Consider the following 24,733-nt stretch of genomic DNA (forward strand, 5'->3'; position numbering starts at 1 on the left):
TGTCAGTTTTGTTGTTGAAAAGTTTTATAAACATTAAGTGTGGGTTAATAGAATTAAAGTGAACCTAGAAGAAATTGTTACTTATACATTTATAAATAGTTTCTTATAAACAAATAGAATTCTATTATTTAGCAACTTCCTTTTATCATTATTTAAAAACATTGGTGATTTCTCCATATATAAATTATTTTTATATGATTGCATTGTAAGGTCCCTTTTAGGTTCCTCAGTAGTTTATAATTCTATTTTTCCTAAGAACCTTATCATTTCAGAAATGCTTTGTTTTATGATTGATCTTCAGTCATCATTACCTAATTCAAGTCACAGACATTTACTGAGGACTTTCTCTGTGCCAGGTCCTGTGTTTACATAAGTAAGACATGGTCCCTTCCCTGAAGAAGTCCTAGTTTGTGGTTTCCATGCTCCATTGTCACAGTTCTATAGGTACACGTCCTGCTCGGGGAAGCACACAAATATCTAAACACAGTCAAGGTGAAGTTCTGTAGTATTAATCCCCGATCAGTTTTTTCTTTGATTAGTTCAAAATTTTAATATATTCTTTTTCCATGTAGACTAACATGTAATTCAACATAAGCTGGTAGCTTTCACTATTTCTTGGAAGTAAATATTAAAAATAAGACATGAGCCCTGGCTGGTGTGGCTCAGTGGTTTGGGTGTTGTCCTGTAAACCAGAAAGTCACTGGTTTGATTCCCAGTCAGCGCACAAGCCTGGGTTGTAGGCCAGGTCCCTGGTTGGGGGTGTGTAAAAGGCAACCGATTGATATTTCTCTCCCTTTCTTTCTCCTTCCCTCCCTCCCACTCTCTCTAAAAACAAATAAAATATTTAAAAATAAATTAACTAATTAAAAGATGTTTTAAAGACATGAAAAATAACCTGCTATAGTTAATAAGTATCACCATGCTACTGGATATAAAACACTGTATACTAAGACTTTAGAAGACACAAACCACATATGACATTTTTTTTTTCTTGATGACTTTTTATGTTTCATTTCTTTCTATTAAAAAACACTCATTGGGAATTCAAACAGTAGAGATATATGTAGAGTAAAAAATAAAAGATCTTTCTCACTTCCTAAATGTAGCCACTGTTAGACCTTTATCTATGCATATACAAGTTTTGCTGCCTACCTACTTAGCAAAATTAACCAATACTATATATATTGTTAAACTACACGATTGATTCACTCAAAAATTTATTGTCACTACTTAGGGTTCTGCCATATTTTTTCACAGCGTCATGCTATTCCATAATTGATTGGATATAAGAATTTAATTAACCATCGATTTGGAGACATTTAAGTTATCTTCAGTTTGTCACTAAAGCATGCAGTGAATATCTTTATACATATACCCTTGAGCACGTCTGAGTACTTCTGTTGGAGAGAATTCTAGAAGTGTGGGCCAGCGGCTATACACTTTACATTTGTATGAGTTTATGTTCCCACAAAGAGTATATGATGGCTCTTTTATGTATACCTTTGACAGCCTAGGTTATCAGTCACTTTAATTTGCCAATTTAAAAGGTGAAAAAATGAACATCTTAGTTTGCATTTCCATGATCACTAGGGAACTTGCACGTGGTTTTTAGATATTTGTATTTCCTCTGTGATTTGTGTTTATAGTCTTTGAACAAATTGTTACTTAGTATACATTTATAAACATAGAAACTCTCGGTTTTACTAAGTGTTCTACTATTTCAAAAGCATTGGAAGTCTTGAATTCTTGCACTTTTTTCTGTTGGATTATTTTGTAAGCCCATCATCACCACCTCACTTAACCTCTGTATGCTGGAGATGATGTTTGTATTGCGCGTGTTATGAATTAAGTACATAAATGGGGAATAACAAAACGGGGGTGCAGGATCAAAAGATGCACAAGGATCTTAGTGTTTGTTACAGTTGCTTAAAAATATGATTAGCTAAGATTTTCTTTTATTAACTTTGAAGGAGGAAACAGCAGAAATGTACAACTTAACTGCTCTGAAGATGGCCCTGTTTCCAAAAATAACCCCAAAAATACTAAAAGGAATCCTAGAGGCCTTCCCAAATGTGACACGGGCTGTGTTGATACCTTGTTTGGCCTTAAGAATATTTTTTCTCCATCTGAAGACTTATTTTCATTTTTAAAGGTATTTACAATGTTTAGTTTGGAATGTTAAACTTATATTCCTTCTCATCTTCTCAACACTCCTATCTTTTGAATCTTGAGGTTAACTTAAATTTGCTTATAATTATTATAGGCTTCAGGTTTCTGACTTTACACATTGGACCTGTGACAAATGATGCATAGGTATTGCTCTAAATGCCTATAATAGTATTGAGACTAGAATTTAGAGATATTTCAGATTAAAAATTTAAGAAAAGTATTTGTAGAACAAATGAGCTTCTAATTACTGAATTGGGGTATATACTGAATATAGAGAATTTAATTCTTCAAATTAACAATCTAAAGTAATATTTTAGTTTCATAATACTGTTTTGATTGTTTGAGGGATTGACTGTAGGTTAATAAATTATGAGGGGTAGTGACTTCTAACTTAGAATATGGATGACACTATATTCCTATGGATAGAAAAATGCTTAAACTATGTATCATAACATTTCTTCACTCAAAATTGTTTTTCAGCACAAAATCAGAACAAAAGAAGAATGGCATAAGCTCATCCAGCTTCTTACAGAATTCCAGATGCGGAGTGTAGATTTTTTGTATAGTAACCTCGAGTTCATTCTTCCATTACCTGTTGGCATCGTTCCAGAAACAGAAGAGCTTTGTGGTTCGTCCGTAGGCGTGGACACCAGTGCAACAGCAAAACGTGTGAGCTGCCTTACTAGGAAACATGCTGGAGAGAAGCCACTGAAAAAGTCACAAAAAAAGAAACATAAGAAAAAGATGGTCATTCTTGATGATAGTGACTTATTTGACACCAAATTGGACTTTTCTGAATTTCTTTGCCTGCACCCTGCGTCTTCTTCCTCAAATTCAGAAAAAAGCAAAACCAAAGAAAGCAATTCAGAGACAAAGGAACTAAACAAATGTTTAGAGTCTAATATTCAATCTATTCCTTGTCCTCCTAAAACACCAGCAGAAAAAAAATGTTCTGCCCTTGTTTCTGACTGTCTAAATTCTCTTACTGAGTTCATGGATAACATGTCCTTTTTAGATGCCCTTTTAACTGATGTAGGGGAACAGAAGGAACTTGGTAAAAATGACTTTAGTTGGACAAATGGAAAAGTTAAAAGTGGACTTTGTGATGAGTTTAGTCTTGAAAGCAGTGATGTGTGGACTTCTCAAAGCTCTGGAGAATTAAAGGCAGCTGTGGAAGCTCTCAGTTTCACTAAGTGTTCTTCTACTATTTCAAAAGCGTTGGAAACCTCCCTGAATTCTTGCAAGAAAGTAGGCAAAGATCCAATGAAAGACCTTACTTTTTATGTTTCACAAAAGCGCAACAATGTGTACTTTCGTCAGTCGGCTGCTAATTTAGAGTAAGTCTTACTTTTTATTTATTTTTTTATATTTCAGTAGTAAATGGTAAAGACAATTATTAGGTTCTTCATACTAATTTTGAAATGTCGGGCTGTTATTCATATAAAAATGTAGCTTCTAACAAGAGTTAAGGAGACCTTCCTGAATGCTGGGAAGAAAAAATAATGAGAGACTAGGATGGGTCAGATTTGAGCGACTCTTGCATTTATTTATTTTTATTATTTCTTTATCCTCACTCAAGGACATGCTTATTGATTTGGGGGGAGGAGGGTGGGAGGGAGAGAAACACTGGCCTGCTGCCTCTTGCATGCGCCCTGTCGGGGGCTGAACCTGCAACCTAGGCACGTGCCTGACCAGGCATTGAACCCCCAGCGTTTTGGTTTGCAGGACAAGGCTCCTATCAACTGAGCCGCACTGGCCAGTGCTGGGAGGCTCTTGAATGACAGGGAAAGGGATTTGGATTTGCTGTGGCAGATAGCAGGTAGCCATTAGAGATGCTTCAGTATGGAAGTGATTGATGGGTTGAAAATGATGCAGGCAATTAATTTGGAATCCATTTGATCCAGCCTAGATAAGAAGCAGAGAAAAGGAGACCAGAAGCTGATTGTGTTTGGGATTGTTACATTTTTATCAGGCATTAAAAATAAAAAGTAATCATTACTTTTAATTTACAGCTGTGCTCGGAAGAGGATAGCAGTCATTAAAAGTGTATTTTCTGGCCGATCTCTTTTGAACTTGGGGATTAAACAAGCTAGTATAATTGAATATTTGCCCACTCTTCGAAACATTTGTAGGTCCGAGAAGCTAAAAGAACAAGGAAAAAGTAAAAGAAGGTAAAGTCTATAAATTTTTAGTTAGCAATTTCAAGATCAATATTCTCATGTGATGGAGATATTAATATTAAATTGTTTTGTAATTTTGACAGGTTCCTACACTATCTTGAAGGAATTCACCTTAACATATCAAAAGAGACTGTGAACACTTTGGCAGCAGGCTTCCCTTAATATTCTACAGTAACAGAGCCTTGTACAGATTATCGTGTGGTCCTTAACATACATTTTTATATGATTTTCATGGAAGTTTGTATCTCTTAATGTACATTTAAAACAGACTATTTGTATATATTAGTGTGCAGATATTTAAAATGAAAACATTTGAGTTACAAATTGTATTTATGATGCGGTGGTATTCTTTTTTAAATTTTTTGTATTATCTGGTATAGCTTTGTTGGAGTGTTTTTGTGTGTGAGCGAGCTGTTCCTAGGAGGTAGAGTTCACTAAGATCCTTCTAAAGATGTTTCAGTGATAAACTAACCCATCATTTTCCCCTTTCCTGGGACCTTTAGTCCCCCTCTCTCCAACCAAGTGTAAGGACTCTGTCAAGTTGTAAATATGAATCTCCTAGGTGATTCTTTTGATTCTAAAGTAAGAATCTTTTAAACAAATTGGTATAATCCAGAATACAAATTGCATATGTAATGCTTAAGAAAAATTCCTAACAAATAAATTATGTTTCATTTTTCAAAAAGATCTTCCTGCCCTGGCAGGTGTGGCTCAGTGGACTGAGCGCAGGTCTGATCCAAAAGGCCATAGGTTTGGTTCCAGGTCAGGGCACATGCCTGGGTTGTGGGCAAGGTCCCCAGGTGGGAGCGTGCCAGGAGGCAACCATTTGATGTTTCTCTCCCTCTCCTTCTCCCTCCCTTTCCCTCTTTAGTCTCAAAAAATAAACAAATAAAATCTTTGAAAAAAAGGAAATCTGTTTGAAGATTTTACCTTAAAAAAAAATCTTCCTGATAATTTTATTTTGGTAAAATAAAATAATTTGGTTTCCCCCAGCATATTTTATCATTGAATACTGAATGTTGACCAAGTGAAATCAAGATTATGAATTACAGTTTTCATAAATATTTTAGCAACCATACATGTGATATTTTGTATATTTTGTCAATTCAAATCACTTACCTTGTACATTTTTCTTGTATTTTTATATCATTGGTGTTTGATAAAGATAATGATGTTAATATATCTACTTTGGACAAGTATTTAATGCTATTCATTAAAACTGTAACAAAGAAGGAGTCTACTACAAGATTTCTATATAATAGCCATTTTGTCTTAAGGTTACGTTTTGGGAAAATATGTATTTTTAATTATAAAATTTAAAAATACCACATTTCACTTAAAATCATTTTTACAATTAGGTAATCAAGTGTACCTGAAAAAAGTCCCCTATTTATACTAGCTTAACATTCAGTTACATTATCTGGTGAATTACATTTTTACCTCAAAGGGTAAGGATCTTAATTTTGTATAGTTGAGAAATGTCTACATATATGTGCTTAAAATGTGTATGAAGTTATGTTTTTACTTATTTAACATACTTTTTCTTATATTGATAGTATATTGATTTAATTAAAGGCTAAAGCTAAAAGGCTTTATCCAATATGGATATAGGAATTCCAGATGTAATCATCTGGGTAAATACTGTGTGAGTTTGGATAGAGGGTAAAACTTATAAAGGTTTTTCCTGTATATGAGAACAAGGTACGAGGCTTTTTTTTTTTAAGTATATGGATTTATTTTTTTCCTACTGAATACAAGAGTTCACTACCCATAGAGCACTTACCCATCAATTTGGTCTTTTATTATTAGGAAATTCTGATAATTCTCAATATTTGAGGAACCAAGGTAAAATAACTCCACAAATGTTTTTTTTAGGTTTAACATAATTTGGGGAAGATTTTTTTTCTCAATTCTTAAATGTGATAAATTCCTGGTAGTTTTAGTTTTTTGTGATAAAAATAAGCAAATTTTGATGACTTTTTGATAATTAGCCTCCTAGCTTATAAATGTCTAATACAGTCACTTTCACTAATGGCTATTTCCAGAAATAGGTGGGAGGTGGAATACCACGTGTCTGGCCTGCACAGCTGAATGGTTGCCGAGGCTACTTAACCAAAGTATAAAACAGTAGTTAATGAGGTGATTTGGAAGAAAGGGAGTGATTTCAGACATGTATAGTATGAATATCTACATATCTACATTTCCAAGGTGGAGATACGTACACACCACATCCGTGTATGGAACTGCAGAGGTTTACGCATGCACGGCAACAAAAAATAAGTGCTACTTTCCTCAAAAGATGGGCTGTCAAGTAAGAGTTCCAAGTAGTACAATGAACCTGTTAGACAAGCCTGGTCTGTTCTGGGCTTGATGGATTGAGTTTATGAAAATCGCCCTTTGGAGGCAGTGCATCAAACCACATGCTGTTTACAGAATAAGAAGAGGATTCCACAAGTTGGGTTACCAGCTTAGCTTCACTCCCAGGATGAGCACCGTCCAGAACTCTATTCCCTCCTTCAGCAAATTCAGTATAGATGGTATTTGCTTTTAAGGGAAGATAACTTTCTGTTTTTGACTGGCTAGGAGGTATCCTACTGTTCAACACTTACACCTAGAAGGTATAGAATCTCCTAAGATATTTACAGATTTGGCTATGCCTATTGTGTAAACCATTCACCAACCAAAAGTCTAACTTTAAATACACTCAAACATGTTTTATTCTCCATTAACATGGATGTCAAAACAGTTGGTTTTTATAGCTTTAAAGCTAATAAATATAATAGCATTATATATTAATTATCAGAATTTTAAGGTTCAGGGGGAAATACTACTAATTCATAGAAGGCAACAGCTTGTAATAATGAGTCATACAACTCCTCTATTCTGTGCTGTTCAGTAGACGAGAACATCTGTCGGTAGTGGACTATCTTGTCTGGCGGGAAGACCACCCGAGGCTCTTCCTTCAGGACAGACTCCAAGAGGAACTGCTTCACTAGGTCTTTCCCACTGGTCCGCGTGTCACCGATCATCAGTTCGAAGTGCTTCCCCACCGCGCTGCGGTTCATGCTCAGCACCTGATGCTGGCCCCCCTGGGCAAAAGTCATATTCAGCAAGGCATAGAGCATGGCCTCCACGATATGCAGATGTAACAGGATAGGAAACAGGGTGGAGTTCTGAATTGAAAGTCCTGTTTTTTCCAGAACATAGAAGTCAGCTTTAGGAATCTTTGAAATGACTGAAGAAATCTTTAAAAAACAAAATAAGTGAGTAGAAATAATTCATTAGGTTTTATTATTTAGGTCCCCCGTCTGTCCCACTTCTGTTTATTTATTTATTTATTTATTTATTTAATCTTTATTGTATTTTTCTATATTACCTCTTAGTCCCCTTATACCACCCCCCCCATAAAATTTTAGAACCTACGTAACTTACAGAACTTACACTGCTATTGACAATTTTGAAGTACTTGAAAATCATTTTATGGGGGAGTCAGCACAGCCACATTCTGGCCGTGGTTCTGTCAGACACAAGATGAGCTAAGGCAAACCATAGCTTCTAAAATCTATATGGACTTTAAAATTAGACAAGTCAAAACTTTTTTTATTAACCTTTCAAAAATGTCTTTAGTGGAGCATAGTTAGAGTTATTGGCTCCAAACCAATCACTTCTACAACTGCCTGATCACATGGGGTGCTTGACTGAACCAGTTTTCGCAGGTATAATCACAATAATTACTGCCCATCTCCCAAGCTTTCAAAGACGCAAGACAACAAATAACAGCACTTATAAAATAAGCTTAATGAATATAGTGATGAAATCCTATAATACTTAGAATAATATACTTTACCACTGTGTTTTTCAGTATCTGCTTTTAGCTATATAGAGATTTCTTGAAATAAATTATTCCATTTTTAAAAACTCATTGGTGATGGGAAACATAATTGGAATGGGTGAGTGATAAAGACCAAAAGAAAATCCCTTCTTCCTATTTTATTACATTCCTTTTAGGAGGAGTAGATTCAGCTATACAAGGATCTTCAGCAGGTAGGAATTTGAATGTATAACCGCCTTACCTCTTCTAAATAGACAGATGATCCGTACGTTCCTCTCACCAACTGGCAGCATTCACTCTGCTGCCAGTCCAGCACTGCCAACTTACGATCGAGGTGAGCCCAAGCAATTCTTCGAGTACCAAAAACAATGGATACGATACTATTCACTGCCTGAAACAAAAAGGCTGGTTTAATTACAAGTGTAAACATTCAACAGATATAAAATTTAAACTACAAACTCAGAAAGCCAAATTAGTTTATGTAACAAATAGATTCACAGCTTATGAACTGAGAATTGTTAAAGAAATGCAGGAGTAAGTATCAAAAGGTAGCCAATAGCTGTCCGTCTCAGCACCTAGCTCAAAGTGGGCATTCAAATGTTGCCGGGGACTGTGCCACACACTGGGCAACCCAGGAACATAGCTATACATTGTAAGAAATGCCACAACCCAACACTTACATGTAAAGAAATGGTCAGGGAAGACTGACTCTGACTAGGACTATGAGAATGAGAAGAACGGTAAACGGAAAGTCACTTCACCCAGATGTCTGCATGGTCTGACACCTCGCACTCAGGCAGTGGACTAAGCGTACACGTGGGAAAAGTGCAGAGGGGTCCCCAGATTTCTGCAAAAAGTAACTTGCAGTTTACATTTCAGAAAGATCATGGACAGCTGTGTGGAAGACAGACCAAAGGAGCCTAGACTAGAGGTAGGGATTTGTGTTGAACCCTGTTTCATGACAAATTATTAAGAATCTAAGACAGGGCAAGAAACAGGTCAGAGAAAATGGGAGTAGAGTTGATGTGTGAGACGATCAAAATGCCCAGAATAACTCCAGTTTCCTTTCAATGACTGTCTGGCATCATTAATCAAGATGATCATAGACAGGAGGTAGGTCAGCTTGAGAAGGTTGGGGAAGACAAGTTGTTTTTAACGTATTGAGTTCAGGTTGCCTTCTAAGGAGAGACGTGTAATAGAGAACTGGGTGTATGGATTTAGCTCTGCCGCGGCAGCAGACAGAGTGCCGGGGCGTCACCGCACTCCAGCATGGCTCGTCGGTTTTATGAACAAGTAATTAACGTGCTCTATAGATACACACGCAGAGAAGCAGGAACACTTCATCCTGTGTACTCCTCCCTCTCACAGCTCAGGAATGGGTCAGCATCCACTAAAGGCAGAATAGTTTGGATGCCCAGACATCTACAAAATACAGACCTTTGGTTCTCAAACTTTTGTGTGCATAAGAATTACTGAACCAAGTTGCCCACCGTACTTATGGGCAAAAGAATTTTTCTAAGGGCTTTACTGCATGGTTTTCTCTGTACAAACTGACTTTAGAACCTAGCCCTCTAACTGCTGTTTGACGCTTGTAAGATGCAATTCCATGATAATATGGCTATAAACAGTAGTTTTAGCAATAAATTTGAATGAAAATCCAAACCCTGAAAAATCTTGGTTCAAGTGTGTTCCAGAGCAACTGCAGTGGCTCTGCCAGGAGCCCGCGGACGGCGAGGACGGACCCGCAAGTCCTCTGAAGGCGTCTGCAGCACTCCGGGTATAGCTCTGCTTTTTTTTTTCTGAAAAGAGGATCCAAGGCTTTCATCGGGTTTCAAAAACTATCCATAATCCTCCCAAAACTGAGAACACTGGTCCATAAAAATTGTACTTGTTGTTATAGGATAAGAATCTTTTGTCAATTAAACTTATGTATGTTACATGGCAATTATATCTCAATAAAGCTGGGGGAAAAGAATATTTTATCAAGTATTGCAACACAGAGCCTAAGTTCCTCCAAGGTTTAATGTTTTATGTGCCAAGTAATTCTAATACTTATTTCTAAGACAACACAGAAAAAGATTTGTTTTTCGAATGCTTTGTAAGAGGGGAAGGGGGGGAATAAAATAACTTTAAATCCTGCTGGAAAGACTGGCATAATGTCCTAAAATCATTCTTTGGCCACAACCTGTCTCTGCATCTTAATTTATCACTGCTCCCAACGTGACCGTCACACGCAGCCTGATCGCCCCTCAACATCCCTTTTCAGTGAGTCTTGACAGACCTGCTTCTCTGCATCGCTGCTTTTTCGTCCCAGAATGCCCTTCTCTCCCACCTAGCCTATTTTCTCCCTCAGGGATCCAGGGTGTTTTCAGTAAACTTTCCCCAACAGTCACATTCCACACTTCTCTCCTCTGAGTTGCCAATTTACTATCTGTACATTTCGTTCTTTGTTATTGATCGCATACTACTCTGTACATAATAAGTTATCTATTAACATGTGTGTATCTGGTCCCACCAACTACACTATAAGCTGCCTGAAGAATCCTGTCTTGGTGCCCAGAATAGTGCTTGGCAAAGTAGGTTCTCAAATATGTAGGCAGTATAACAGATGTTAGAAAAAGGGTATATACCTTAAGTCTCTCTCTTTCTATTTCTGGTTTGATAAGCTTTTTCAATAGCCGGTTTTCCTGTGACTTTCTTCTTTTCGCTCCAGTCTCAGGACAAAGGATGGAGTTACAAACTTGAACGGCAGTTTTATACTGGAACAAGGGCACATCCATTAAACTCTCCAGATTCTGAAATGGCCCATACTTTTCTCTGTGCTCTACAATATTGATGGACTTTCTTCCACGAAGCAATTTGAAAGCTTCAAGCTCTTTATTAGATGCTGTATTCAACACGTGCAAGATGGAAGCCTGCTGTTGCGAAGAGAAGAGCTTGTCAAGTGCATTTGCAGACTCCTTTGTATTTTTGTCACACACAGCAACGTTGGGAATAATTTTCTTGGGTGCAGTGGATTTTTTCCGACAGGAATTACGTAGGGCCTGGAACAAGGACGACCTTGATGATACTGGAAAAAATCTCCACCTCCCTAAAAGGAAAATGTAGCAACATGTAAGTTGGGATGCTTCCTTAGTGCTAGCTGCAGCTAGACCAGAACCTTTGCAAAATGACATAGACTTTCCCATAATTTATGAACTAGTAGACCATATTAAGTTCTACTGAAGAATCATTAAAGTTGTTTTAAAACCATCTCTATATAACTAAATAATAGTGTTTTTTGTCTTTTACTCACAAGAGATGTCTTCTGATTTCTGTGGATATGTCCTAAGTTTTACTATGTAGAAATGTTATTTTATGAGGGGGGACCTACCCCCCACCCCCCAAAAAACCATGGAATTATCTCCTGGTGGGCGGGCCACTTATGGTGTGGGCTTCCCCAGCTAGGTGAGTGCTCTAGGAACCTATCTGAATCTGTACCACCTGGTGTTGGGAAAGGCTGTGTTCGGCTTCAGTGAATTTTTTTTGAAGACTCAACCCGTTTGCCCATTTCATGATGGGTGATTTACAAGCACACCTGCACACACCCTCACAATACGCTGAGTGTTCAGCAGTTTTTGACCAAAATGGCATGACCCCAGTATCCCACCCTCCCTATTTACCCTATCTCACCCCAAGCAACTTTTTTGTGTTTCCCCAGGTGAAAAATAGTCCTCAAAGGGAAATGTTTTTGCTCATGTTAAAGAGGTGAAACAAGAAATGGCAGAAACACTTAAAAGGCATCAAAATCTAGAAGTTCAAAAACTGTTTTTGAGCAGTGGGTGGGAGGGGTCTCAATAAGTGTATTGCATCAAACAGAGAGTCCCTTGAAGGTGACTGGAGTTTAAACATGTAAGAATAAATGCACAAATTTTTATATATAAATTCCGTGGGGTTTTTTTTTTGGGGGGGTGCCCCCTCAGGTGCCCATCAGGAAGCATGGATTTAAAATAACAATTTCTCATGTGTAACATAAATTTTTCTAGTAGCCACAGTAATAAAATAAAAAGAAACAGATAAAAATAAAACAATTTTGCCCTAGTCTGGTAGCGCAGTTGCTAGAGCAGCCTCCCCCCATACGCCAACGTTGCGGTTTGATCCCGGGTCAGGGCATGTAAAAGAATCAACCAATGAATGCAAAAATACGTGGAACAACAAGTCGATGTTTCTCTGTATTCTTTCTCTAAGAAAATCAGTAAATAAATATAAAACAATACTTTCAACTGCATAACATTTTTGACATTTTTAACTTTAGAGGGATCTCTTTGTAATTAGTATCTCTTAAGAAAATTTATTTTCACCTGTTTCTTTCTTACCCAGTGGAACCAACTACAATTAAATTTTATGTTTATTATAAATGTTTTAGCTGAGTGGTAGATTTAAGAGCAGTTTTTCTTTCCTTCTGTACACTTTTCAAGATTTCTGCCATAATTATGTTTCTGCAAGCAGAGGGAAACCTATATAAGAAACAACTTTGCAAAACCAGTGGGAAGCCGCTCTGACAACGCGGCCAAGGGTAAGCAAGCGGCCGTTGCAATCGGAACCCTCCGCCTGCCGCCCCGCCCGGGACGCAGCCGCTCGGGGACCCTTAGAGCAGAGGAGCACCGTCGCTCCAGGCTGGGGGACCCCCTAGAGGTGACCTGGACATGGGGCCTCAGAGAGGAAACACTCCAGGACCAAGGCAGGTGGGAAATTAACCCAGTATTCCTGACACCCTACCTCCAGCCACGAGGACACTAGAGACGTTCATTCTCCAAGTCAAATTAGCTCGGTCCCCACAGTCCCTTCTTCCCCCACTGACTTCCGGTTCCTGCGTGCTTCGCCCACAAGTACCCGGCCTTTCGGCGGAAAGATTCCTGCCCAAGCGGCGTTCCGGGGGCTCCCGAGGTGTGTACGCGGGAGCGCCCGGCGGGCCGCGGCTGTGTGCGGTTGTCGGGACCGCGCCAGCTGCGCCTCCGTGTGGGAATCCCGCGTCTGGGGCCGCAGACTCATTCGGCTGCCCCCAGGGAACGTTCTCTCCCGGACCGATCCCTGACAGCGGCTAAGCCGAATCTCGGGGAAGAAGAGGCCAGTTTTACAATGTAGTTTCGCAAGGTTCCTCCTTCGAGGAGACTCCCTGGATCTATTCTAGACACAAAGATTGACGAGCTCCTATGGCGGTCATGTCTGGGGCGCACAGAGCTGAGTCTGGTGGGGGAGCTTAGACATTTAACAAATGATCGTAGTACCAGTTAGAATGAAATAACCGGGAGAGATGCCAGGTGCGTCAGGAGCTCAGCAGGGAAACCGTGTGCAGCCAGAGGGTCAGAGAAAGGCAAGACAGAAGGTGGCGTTGGCACTGGACCTTGACGGTCGGAGCATCGTTCCGTTAGGGAGGGAACGACGGAGGTGAGCCTGGCGCCCAATTTCACTGGGCCTTGAATGCAGGATAGACCGCCACCAGGTGGCCGGAAGCTTCTGAGGTTTTTTGTGGAGACGGGCTGGAGGTGTGTTTCTAGAAAACTGGCCCTACATAGAAGTGCGAGCCTGGATCGGAGGTGAAGAGGCTGGGAACAAGGAGAGGAGCTGGGAAGCTAGTGTACCTTACCAAGGGACAGGCGACCCTAAGGAACTGAACTTGGGAAGTGTAAGGAGAATAGAAAGAAAAAATTCTTTCTAGAAAATGGGGAGACTTGAGCTAGTTTTGTGAAAAACAGGGAAGTCAGGAGGAAGGTGGCTTTTGGAGGGAAAGGTGGTGGGTTTGTGTTGTTATGAGACGGCAATGCCTGGTATTGTATTGTCCAGGAGGCAGTGGAGATGTGAGGGACTGTAAGTATTCATAAGAATTACTCAAGGGAAATCTATGAATCTGGCCAATTTTAGGGGAACTCTGGAATCTAACAAGAAATAAAGCCAACTTTTGGTGCAAATCCTCCAAGTCAATAGGAAGCATTTTCTTTCTTTTAACTCCTGGGTTTATACCACTCAATGAGGTGTTATGAGTTGAATTGTATTTCTCAAAAAAGCTTTGCGGAAGTCCTAGTCCTCTGCACCTCAGAATATGACCTCCTTTGGAAATAAGGTCATTGCAGGTGTAATTAGTTAATATTAAAAATGAGGTCACACCAGAGTGGGGGTGTGGGGCTAGCTAATTCAGTATGACTGGTGTCCTTGTAAGAATTTCCTGTGAAGATGAAGGCAGAGAGTGAAGCGATGCACCTACAAACCAAGGGCGGCCAAGGATCTCAACCTAGGAGGGAGACATGGAACAGACTCACTCTCAGAAGGGACTCACCCTGCTGACACCTTGATTTCAGATTTCCAGCCACCAGGACTGTGAGAAAATGAATTTCTGTTACTTTAATCCACCAAGTTTGTGGTGAGTCGTTACAGCAGCCCTAGGAAACAAATACAGGAGGCCATAAGGAGCCCTGGGGATTGATGCTTTCAGAGAGGGCAGGGCCCAACCAATCACCTGCTACCTGCACAGCCTTAGATGGTTTCTCATCCTCTTGGAGCCTCAGCTTCCTCATTCGTGAAATGGAGATAATGGTACCTGACTCACATTTCTGTTAAGAGTATTTCTTGTTCGGAACTGGATGCCGAGAACCTGACATGTAGTAAGGGTTCAATAAATGCTGGTTCCTCATGAAAGCATTACATCATTGGGGAACCAATGATTAATGAGCTGGAGGGAAACTCCCTCATTCCTCAGGCCATTCATTCGGACTTTGACCAGAGGCTGGAAGTAGTAGGGAAAGAAGCACCCACTGTGCATGATTTACTGTAAACTGGAATCAGTGCGTGGCAAGTGAGAGTCGTCATCTTCCCCAGAAACCAGCTCCTTCTCACTTCCCTGGTTTTCTTGCCCAGATGTGGGTATCCTTGGGTCCTCCCACTCCTCTTGTCATTAAGTCTAACTTGTTATGTACTTTCTGTGTTTTTCAAAGTTTTTTGGCATGACCCAGGACACATAGGTGCACATGTGAAACAACAGCTTCATTAAAAAACACCTATGTCTTTACACATGATGCACCTTGCTATTTTATATTTCCTGATTTAAAAAAAATAAACAACACAGATCCGTTTTTGAACCTGCAAGACGCCAGGTGGAGGTGTCCAGTAGATAGAGGTGTAAGTCCAAAGCTAAGGGAGACAACTGTGCTGGGGTATAATTTGGAAGCCATCAGCACACAGAGATGGCATTTTTGTCCCATGGAAGTGCACGGACTGAGCTGCAGAGAGGGCTGGAATGAAAAAAAGCACAGTGAGTGAAGGACAGAACCAGAGCAGCAGTATTGGGGGCGAGTAGAGGATTCTGATTCCACACTGTCTCACCTCTGCTGCTTGGCATCTGCTGGTCCTTTACTCTCAGATGCTCTCTCCCCAAAACGGTCTGAATTCTGCTCACCTTTTAAGTGCCAACAAGGTACCCCCTGCCCAGCCCCCAGAAGCCTCCCTGACTCCAAGGCCAGAAGCATCCCCCCGACCTTTCTCACAAACACTTCACTCCTATTTCCCTCATAATACATATTATCTGGAACTGTAGGGCTTTTTGTTTTGTTTTGCTTTGCTGACATGTCTTTGTCCCCTTACTCTGTACATTTTTCCCAAGGCGCTCTGGAAGCGACCAACTAGAATATATTTTAAAAATCCATTCCTGGTGCCTCCACATCCCTCCTAGAGACAGAGGAGCTCGGTGGCTGTGCCCCAACTCTGGAACCGGTCTATCCTGTGTTTTAATCCCATGTCCCAACCCCGGCATACTAACAGTGTGAACCGGGGCGACCGATGTCACGTCTCTGAGCCTCTCCACAAGTCCGTGCGGGACGCAGGCCACAGCTCTGTCCCCTATAACACCCAGCACATTGCCTGGCATGTAGGGGGATTCATTAAGTGTTTGTTGGAAAAAATTAATTAATGATCACATGTATAACATCTAACAGGTTAATTTTGGGGAAAAATATTAAAAATTCGTTCTCTATAATTTTATGGCCTTGACATAGGCAAACATTTCTAAAACTTGACATAAAAGCACTAGTTATAAAGGAAAAAAACAGATAAACTGGACCTCATTAAAGTTAAGAACATCTGTTCACTATGTAAAAAACAATAATAATATGAACGGAGCCACTTTAAAATGGAGTCAGAGCAGCCATTGCAGAGGAACTGGTTTGCATGTCCTCGTCCTCAAATCTTTGGGACGTTAAAACAGGGCAAAATGACTTCGGACTGGGCCTACGGCAATATTGTATTCTAAAGGACTGTTTGCGAAGATCACAAGAAAGCAGGTTTTGTGACAAGACTGATGACTCAAAATTGAAGACATTGTTTGGAATTAGTGTGCCTAAGCTTATCTTCACCTTTAGAAATGACTTCCTTCCACTGATGTAATCTTGCCCCTTCCCTTTCTCATAAACACCCCTGGCCTTTGTCTCCTAATTGGAACACTACCTGGGCTTCTGCCTGAATCAGTGCTTCCAGAATAGCTATTCTTTTTGGATCTCAAATAAATGCTGGTCGCTGCTCACTGTGGCCTTTTATTTGCAGGTTAACAATTTAAAGGCACCAGTGAAAGGGCAAGCTACAGAGTGAAAGGAGATATTTGCAATATGTATACCTGACAAAGAACTTGTATCCAGAATATGTACATTAAAAAATGCCTACAAGTGAATAGGAAAAAGGCAGGCAAACCACTGAAAAAATGGGCAGAAGGTTTGAATAGGTACTTCACCTGAAAGAGGGCATTCAAATGATCAATTAGCAGATGAAAGGGTGTTCACCTGTATTAGTCACCAGGGGAATGCAAATTAAAACCCATACTGTGATACCACTACACACCCATGAGAATAGCTAAAGTGCTAAAAATAATACTGAGGCTGAGGGCTGTGCCGCGGGCTGAGGCGAGGCGGGAGCAGCAGGAGCAGCAGGAACTTCCGTGCTGAAGATAGCCAGGCCTTGCGCAAAGCATAGAGAGGTGCTTCTTGGAAAAACTATCAAAGCTTCCTGAATAGTGGGGCCCAGAGCTGACGGCAAAGAGTGTCAACCACTGACAACGTTGAACGGGCTTATAAACTGGTGCAGCAACTCCACATCCAAGCTGGGATCCAGCATCCAGCATATGAAGGTCTCCAAAGCCTGGTCAGAACTCACGAGTTACTGTGAGCAGCTTGCCTGGAACCAAGACAGGCTAGTGAGCAAGCAGTTTGTAGCCATCTAGTACATCCTATCCTCCCTAAACCAAAGACACTTAAAAGTAAGTGGCTGGTACCTCTCCCCAGCCAGAGGGTAAGTAGCTTCAATCACCCTACTCAGGGAGTTAGATAGAAGAAATCCAGTTGGTGCCACTTGCCAACCACACCCAAGGTCAGAGGAAGGGAAGGTAATAAATCTCATTTTGGCTCATCAGCACAAAGCTGATGAATATTCTATTGAGATCCTCCCCTAAGACCTTCCCTAAACTCTCGGCCTTTAAAACCCCTGAAAAGGAAGGTCCTGGAGCCCTCTCTCCCTCCCTCCCAGGAGCACACTAGCGCCTTTCCCTGTCCCCTCTCCTTCTCCACAGACACACATCCCCTAAACCTAGGGGGTCCCCAGAGGCTTGCAACCAGGGGGCAATGGGTGGCAGCTTGCCCCAGGCTAACCCCCTGACCCTGTCCCCAAAGACCCCTTTTTCTGACTTCCTAGCCAAAGTAGCCCAGCCTGGGCTCATTTCTAAGTTCTTTCTTATTTCCCTGTCCCCAGCTCTAATAAGCTTCCCCTTAAAGTCCCCTGGACTCATGCTGTGAAATCTTTCCTACACAAAGTCAAGAACCCACACACTACCGTCTGGCCCTGGGCAGACCCACTCAGGGCCAGGTCCCCTTTCCAGTAACAGAACAGCCCCCTGCTGGGCAGCATCCCAGCCTCTTAAGAACTGAAGCCTTGTGTCATTCTATAAAAATAAACACAGTAAAGTGCAAAAGATAATACCCACAGATGAACACATGCAAGTGTGGACAAGGATGTGAAACTCTCGTACATGCTGATGGCAGTGATACAGAGAAATCGGATCAGATCGCTGGGGAGGAGTAGGAAGGGGCTGTAGGAGGAGGTTGCCCAAAGCAATGGTAAACAGTCTAAGACTGGATTGGCTGAGAAGCTGCATGCCTCAAGAGCACGTGGAATTATGGGCGAGAAATTGGAGATAAAAGAAGCACTCTTGGGCTCTCGGGCTCTCTGACTGTCTGGTTCCGGCCGGCTCTCCGGCTCTTCTTTCTCAAGGATGCCTGGATGATCGGGCCACAGCTGCCTGCATTTCCCAACGGACAGTGCTTCGGACGGGAAGGAACTCCGGGTGCAGCCTAGGATCCGCTGGCCTGGCAAAGGGTGGCAGGGTTGTTCTTTGGGTGTTGTAGAAGCCTGCCATTCTTCCAAAATTGTGTAGCTTTTATATCTTAGATTGTTTTTGTTTGTAAACTGGCCCTACAGAAATAAGATAATTAAAACTAACAGGGGAATGATAAGAGAACTCAGGTGTTAAAGAGGTTAGCCTCTATTGCTAGGCCTAAGTCACTAATTCATGTGGAAAGCTGTTATTCCCAAATTGTGAAGCTTTTGAATAAAGACTCCTTTCCTTTATTTCCTTTGTTTCCTCACCAAACCTTTACCCCTGGAGTTTTGCCTAGAGGGTGGCGACAGGCAGTGGGACCCCAATTGCTGTTCGGTAACAGCAGTGTGGATTGGTAGAATCACTTTGGAACAACATTTGGCAGAATCCACTAAAGCTGAAGGTAAATGTGGCTTAGGACCCAGAAATCCCACCCCTAGGTATGTATTCAACAGAATACAAACATATGTGCACCAACAGACATGTGATGGGTTGAACTATGTGTGTAAAATTGCCCGTATTTGACAATTACTCATTTACAAAGATTGTGATTTCACATGGTAAACCCAGTACTAGAATGTTCACAGCAACACTATTGGTAGGAGTCAAAACCTTGAATATCTGAAATGTCAAAAGATTTGCCATGGCTCAGTGGACTGAGCACCAGCCTGCAAACCAGGGGTTGCTGGTTCGATTCCCAGTCAGGGCACATGCCTGGGTTGCGGGCCAGGTCCCCAGTTGGGGCTGCATGAGAGACAACCACATATGATGTTTCTCTCTCTCTCTCTTTCTCCCTCCCTTCCCCTCTCTCTCTAAAAATAAATAAATAAAATCTTAAAAAACAAAACACAAAAAAGAAATGTCAAAAGACTATGCATAGGAGTAAACTTCAACTGCACCAGCAATGTGGATGAATTTCACATACATAATGGTGAGTGAGAGAAGCCATACACTTACATAAAGTACAGAAAGAGACAACCTAATGTTTAATTTTTATCTCCATAAATTGTTTTCGCTTTGGGGTCTAGTGACCGAACAGGGAATGGGAGCCTTTTGGATGCTAATTTATGCCCCCCTTTTTTTTTTTTGAGCCCTGGATGCTAGTCAAACATGTGTATATGCTTTGTAAAAATTCATCAAATTGTATGCTAACACTGAATGCATTTTCCTTTATATTTGTCATATTTCACTAAAAGTTTACTTAAAAGTTTAATTGTCCAAGTCACTTGAATTAGATATGCATCTAATATATAAGGTTCGAGTATTTACTGACTTCATCTGTGTTGTTTAGTCTTCGTCATTGTCTGCTCAAAGGTAGCCAGGACCCCCACGGAAGAGCTGTCGACCCCTGGCTTAATTATAGGGTGGGGAGCACCTCACTCTTGATTGCTCCTCACGACCAGGGATTCTCTGTCAGGGAAAGAAGACTGGTCCTACTAATCTTAGTCTGGGAGAAGTTTTGGATTTTTTCTTTTATGTTAAATTTTATTATTATTTTTTCTTGCCCCACCCCTCCTTGACAGCGACTGAACTGTCCTCAAGAATCCTGACTTCTGTCCTGAACCAAGTGACTCATTTGGTTGGGCATCGCCTGCAAAGCGGAAGGTCGCCGGTTAGATTCCCGGCCAGGGCACCAACCTGGGCTGTCCGGGCACGCACGATCAATGATTCTTCCCTCTCTTTCTCCCTCCCTTCCTCTCTCTAAAAACTAAATAAAACTTTTTTTTTTAAAAAAAAAGGAATCCTGACCTCTTCTTGTTGGGTGTCAGTGGGCTCAAGGTCTGTGACCCATCACTGTCCCCCAGCTCTGCTCTGCACCACTGGCCTCAGCTTCTCACCTGTCAAATGAGAGCGTTGACAGTCCCTGGTCTCTGGGGATGTTGATGAGGGGAGGCATAGAAGGGCCCTCGAACTACTATTTGTTTAAGATTTTATTTATGTTTAGATAGAGGAGAAGGGAGGGAGAATGAGAGGGAGAAAAACATCAGTGTGACAGCAATCAGCTGCCTCTCGAGTGCCCTCAACCTGGCATGTACCCCAACCGGGGATCGAACCAGCTATCCTTTCCATTGGTGGAATGATGCCAAGCCCACTGAGCCACACCAGTCAGGTCAGGCGCTCAGAGTATTATGTGTGCTTTTAAATGAATAATAACAGCAAAGCCTTACATATCTCGGTGCCTGGCTACTACTGTTCCAATCATCTTTGTATTAACTCATTTAACTCTCACAAAACCTCTCCATGAACTCCAGTTGACAGATGGAGAAATGGAGGTCCAGATTTTTTTTCAGTATTGCATGATTAAAACTGTTAGGTAAATGATCACAATGAAAAAGAGCATTCATAATCTGAGACCCAGAATCAGAACACTTGGGCTCACACTTCGACACTGTTACATGTTATGTATGTGTCTCAGTGTCTTTCTACACGAACAGTTTCCTCTTTGGCAAAATAAAGCTTGGAGTATCATTCTCATAAGGTTGTTGTGGAAATGAAGTTATGTAAATAATAAGTAAAATAAAAATTTTATACATTGAGAGATATTAATTGGGCAGTTGATTATACAGATTGAGATGATGTGTGATTATCTAAAAACAACCTCAAGAAGAAAAGACCTAGGTGCTTTATAAAATAATCCTTGATGTGAACTAATTTAGGTATAACTAAAGGAAAAAGAAGTTTTGGGTTTCTTTCTGAACCCAATTTTAAAACTAGTTCAGCAGGGTAGCACCCCAATGTTCCAATCAGATTTCCCAACAGATGTCACCCTAGTCCCTCCCATTGTAGTCGTGACCAGACCACTGTGCCTGACTTTACTCAGGACGCCAGCTATTGACATGGAATGTAAATACTTAGTTACGTTGTGTTTATTCACAATGTTGTGTTTATTCACAACGTTGTGTTTACTCACTTCTTTTATGGTTCTTCAGATTTCAGAACTGGACTTCTCAACTCTCTAGGTCTCTGTCGGGTTGCGGAATTTTCTTCAGAATGCAAACTCCCGGAAGCCGGCTGCCTGTGTCGTGAGGCTCTCAGCTCCTCAACGCAACTGACGTCTTTTTTTTTATTGCGGCAAAATTCCCATAACATAAAATTCGCCATTTTAGCCATTTTCGAATGTATAATTCAGTAGCATTTAGTACGTTCATCCTCTGCAGCGATCGGCACTCTCTAGTTCCAGAACATTTTCAACACCCTAGAAGGAAACAGGACCCGTCTAGCAGCCACTCTCCAGCCTCCCTCCCCCAAGTGCCCCTGGCCCCCCACCCTGGCAACCACTAATCCGCTTCCCGTCTCTCTCTGTGGATTGCAGTGTCCTGCGCATGCCACATACATGGATGAACCAACATTTTTTTCAGGCCCGGTACTTGCTAGGCACCAAGGGTACAAAGATGAATATGACAATCTGCTCTTAATGAGATCACTGCCAAATGGGAAGAAACAGATATATGTATATATACATACATATATACATATATACATACATATATGAAGCAATCACAATACAATGCAATGATTATTGTAATAGAAATATGAACATTGTGAGAACATCAATGAGGGCAATAAGGGCAAGCTATAAGAAGTACCATTTAAATCTGGGCACGGAGACAGGAGTTTGATAGACCAATGGGGGCTGGGCAAGAGGGGGTGCAGAGGAGGAGGGAGCTGGAGTAGGACAGCCCTGTGCTCAGAGGAGGTAGACAAAGCATGTTACTACCCCAGGGGCTTTGCACTTGCTGTTCCCTTTTCCTGGGAGTCTTCTTTCAGCTAAGTGCCTGGTTGGGTGGAACTCTTCCTTCAGATCTTTGCTTCAGTGTGTGTGTGTGGGGGGGGGTTGGATTTCTGCTTTTCCTCTTAGTTCTTCTGACTGGAAGAAGATTTCTTCTTCCTCTTAGTTCTTAGTTCTTAGTTTTTCAATAGGAAAAAAAATAACCAAATTTAATTATATGTGGATGGGCAGGGGTTCCATAAGAATATGGGGCCCAGGGGCAAATTGGGCAGCTAAGGTTTTGAGCCGTTTTGAGCTAAGGAGAAAGGGGTGGCGTGGTATGGGACTTCAAAGGGGAGGAAGGCAATTCGCATGGACATAGAAAGCAAATGCTTAGTAAACAGATGTTTGCTGGGCCATCTTTAACAACAGGACGCAGAGAGGACTTTGGTCTAATGGGATTTGCCAGGTTCCTCCCTGTCGATCACACCTGGTTCATATTACACCATAGTTACCTGTGATAATATCTCCCTTCCTGGAGCAGGTCCTCTAGGGTTTTTTAGGCAGCTGGGGAAAGATCAAAGGTTCATCTCATTTTCTTAAAAATAACCAGCCTAAAATAATCAATATCCCAAAGAGGCACAGTTTGGGGTGGCAAACCCCACCCCCCTTAAATGTCACCTCTTCAGAGAGGGCTTCCTTGTTCTCCCTATTCAAACAGCATCTCCCACCCTCTCTGTCCCTTTATTCTGTTTGCCTCGGGAGCATTAGTCACTCTGTACCGCAGGGCATGCAGGTATACCTGTTTCTCCCTTCACTTTCTGTCTCCCGCACTTGAAGGTGAGCTGCGCAGAGGGAGGCCTGTGTGTTTTGTTCCCTTTTGTTTATCTGCAGCGCCCCTAACACTGCCTGGCACACAACATGCGCCCCATAAATACTTAAGGAGTGAGTGAACAGGCACTTCGGCAGCATTCCAGGGAGCGGTCTGTGTGGGTTCCGAGCTGGTTCCCGTGGAACACCCAGGACACTGAAAATATAAACAGGCGGGCGACCTTGATCAGATCCTTCCGCTCGGCTGCTGGACTCCGTGCTGTTTCGCAGGCCTGACTGTTACTTCTTTCCTTCAGTAAGGAAGACACTTTTGTCATCCCAAGTCCTCTGACTTCATCATTTATTATTAATTTTTACCCATACTCATCTCTTCGTTATTTAGCAAATATTTCTCTAATCCCCGCCACGCGGCAGGCCGGTGCTAGGAATACAGTGGAGGGTACAACTGACCTGACCCTGCCCTCGCGAAGCTCAGAGGCAGACCGGTGGGCCAGTGAGCAATGCCAGCGGATCGTGATGCTGGAAAATACAGCGTTACAGAGGGAAAATGCTTTGGACACAAAGATCCCCTTTACAGCATTAGGTATGACGGTGAAAAATCCATCATAAGCTATCTATGTCCAACAACACCAAAAGTGACCAAATGGCCCAACAAGGAAATGTCCACAACCCATGTGGCATTGCGTAGCCATTGAAATTACGTCATGAAGCATCTACAATAATATGACACACTGTAACCAAAGTAAAAAGATATAAAATCACATGAAAAATATGGTCCCAACCATACAAAAAGATGTATAAAAAACCAGATGGAGATTTCATGAAAATTGGTGGTGAGACTGTTAAAAGCCCAGCGCTGGGTTGGACTGCACGCCATCGCCATCACTGGGGCTGCGGTTCCGAAACTGAACTCGCCGGGAAGGCTATCCGAGAACCGAATTGTTCGAGGTGGACGACCTTCAAGAACTGAGGTTTGACCGCACTCTTTTTGTAAGTCAGCTTCATACAGTTCACCAACATTGAAAAGAACCCGAGGCGAACTTGGATTTGAATCCCAGCTCAAAAGTATGTATCATTTAGTACACATCATCTCAGTTGGGTAACCTTGGACAAATTTACTAAAACTGTCTTTCAGGGTCTCAGTTGCCTCATCTGTAAACTGGCTATAAAAAGTAGCCTCTACCTCAGAGTTGCAGTTAAGATGAGATGGAATAATGCATGTAAGGGACCTGGCTACCGCGATGCTTGGATAAAGGTAGCCATTATTGTGTTTAATTAGGGTTACTGTGACAGTGTTTAATTAGGGTTTTTTTTAATTCTGAAACTAACAAACAAGATTATTTGAATTTTCAAAGGGGCTGTGGTCTGTTCCCTGGGAATCTTGAGCCGGATCCAGGGCTAGGAATGTTATTGAAGGCTTTCTTCCAGCCCTGCCGCAGCTGGGCTCAGCTGCCCAGAGACAGCAATCCTGAGAGCAGGGCTGGATGCTTGTCCTCTGACTGATCCTGGGAACTTTATTTAGGGAGGACACTCTGTCCCAGGGCCCAGACTGCCCCCTCACCCCTGCAGCTGCTGTGTGGACTGAGTCCACAAGGGAAGCTGCCTCAGCCCACCCTGCCCCTGAC

At 41.6% G+C, this 24,733-nt stretch overlaps 2 protein-coding genes across 3 annotated transcripts in view; one reads left to right on the forward strand and one right to left on the reverse strand.

The window, feature by feature from the left end:
* ATAD5 (ATPase family AAA domain containing 5) overlaps positions 1-5,484 on the forward strand; it is a 41,738-nt gene extending 36,254 nt beyond the window's left edge. Inside the window, exons 20-23 of one of the 2 annotated variants that reach the window (XM_045199145.3) lie at positions 1,971-2,152; positions 2,650-3,506; positions 4,182-4,340; positions 4,433-5,484. In XM_045199145.3, the coding sequence (XP_045055080.2) occupies positions 1,971-2,152; positions 2,650-3,506; positions 4,182-4,340; positions 4,433-4,511 (1,277 nt within the window). In that variant the 3' untranslated portion in view covers positions 4,512-5,484. The remainder of the gene's footprint in view (positions 1-1,970; positions 2,153-2,649; positions 3,507-4,181; positions 4,341-4,432) is intronic. The other variant, XM_045199146.3, reaches the window with a different exon arrangement.
* Positions 5,485-6,253: 769 nt separating this feature from the next.
* On the reverse strand, positions 6,254-13,044 carry TEFM (transcription elongation factor, mitochondrial). Its single transcript, XM_024564955.4, has 4 exons — positions 12,940-13,044; positions 10,812-11,272; positions 8,423-8,572; positions 6,254-7,594 (listed from the first exon to the last, which is right to left on the reverse strand). The coding sequence occupies exons 1-4, from the start codon at positions 12,968-12,970 to the stop codon at positions 7,157-7,159; spliced, it is 1,080 nt and encodes a 359-aa protein (XP_024420723.2). The 5' UTR covers positions 12,971-13,044; the 3' UTR covers positions 6,254-7,156.
* Positions 13,045-24,733: the final 11,689 nt, after the last annotated feature.

The sequence above is a fragment of the Desmodus rotundus genome, chromosome 9 (assembly GCF_022682495.2).
Source record: "Desmodus rotundus isolate HL8 chromosome 9, HLdesRot8A.1, whole genome shotgun sequence".
NCBI lineage: Eukaryota > Metazoa > Chordata > Mammalia > Chiroptera > Phyllostomidae > Desmodus > Desmodus rotundus.

What these genes read in the sequence shown, in the direction of transcription:
- TEFM (XM_024564955.4), bottom strand. Translation starts at nt 12,970, where the DNA reads ATGAACGTCTCTAGTGTCCTCGTGGCTGGAG. An exon ending in TAGTGTCCTCGTGGCTGGAG is followed by an intron (nt 11,273 to 12,939) that starts GTAGGGTGTCAG and finishes TTTTCCTTTTAG; the next exon opens with GGAGGTGGAGATTTTTTCCA. An exon ending in CATCTGTCTATTTAGAAGAG is followed by an intron (nt 7,595 to 8,422) that starts GTAAGGCGGTTA and finishes TGTTTTTTAAAG; the next exon opens with ATTTCTTCAGTCATTTCAAA.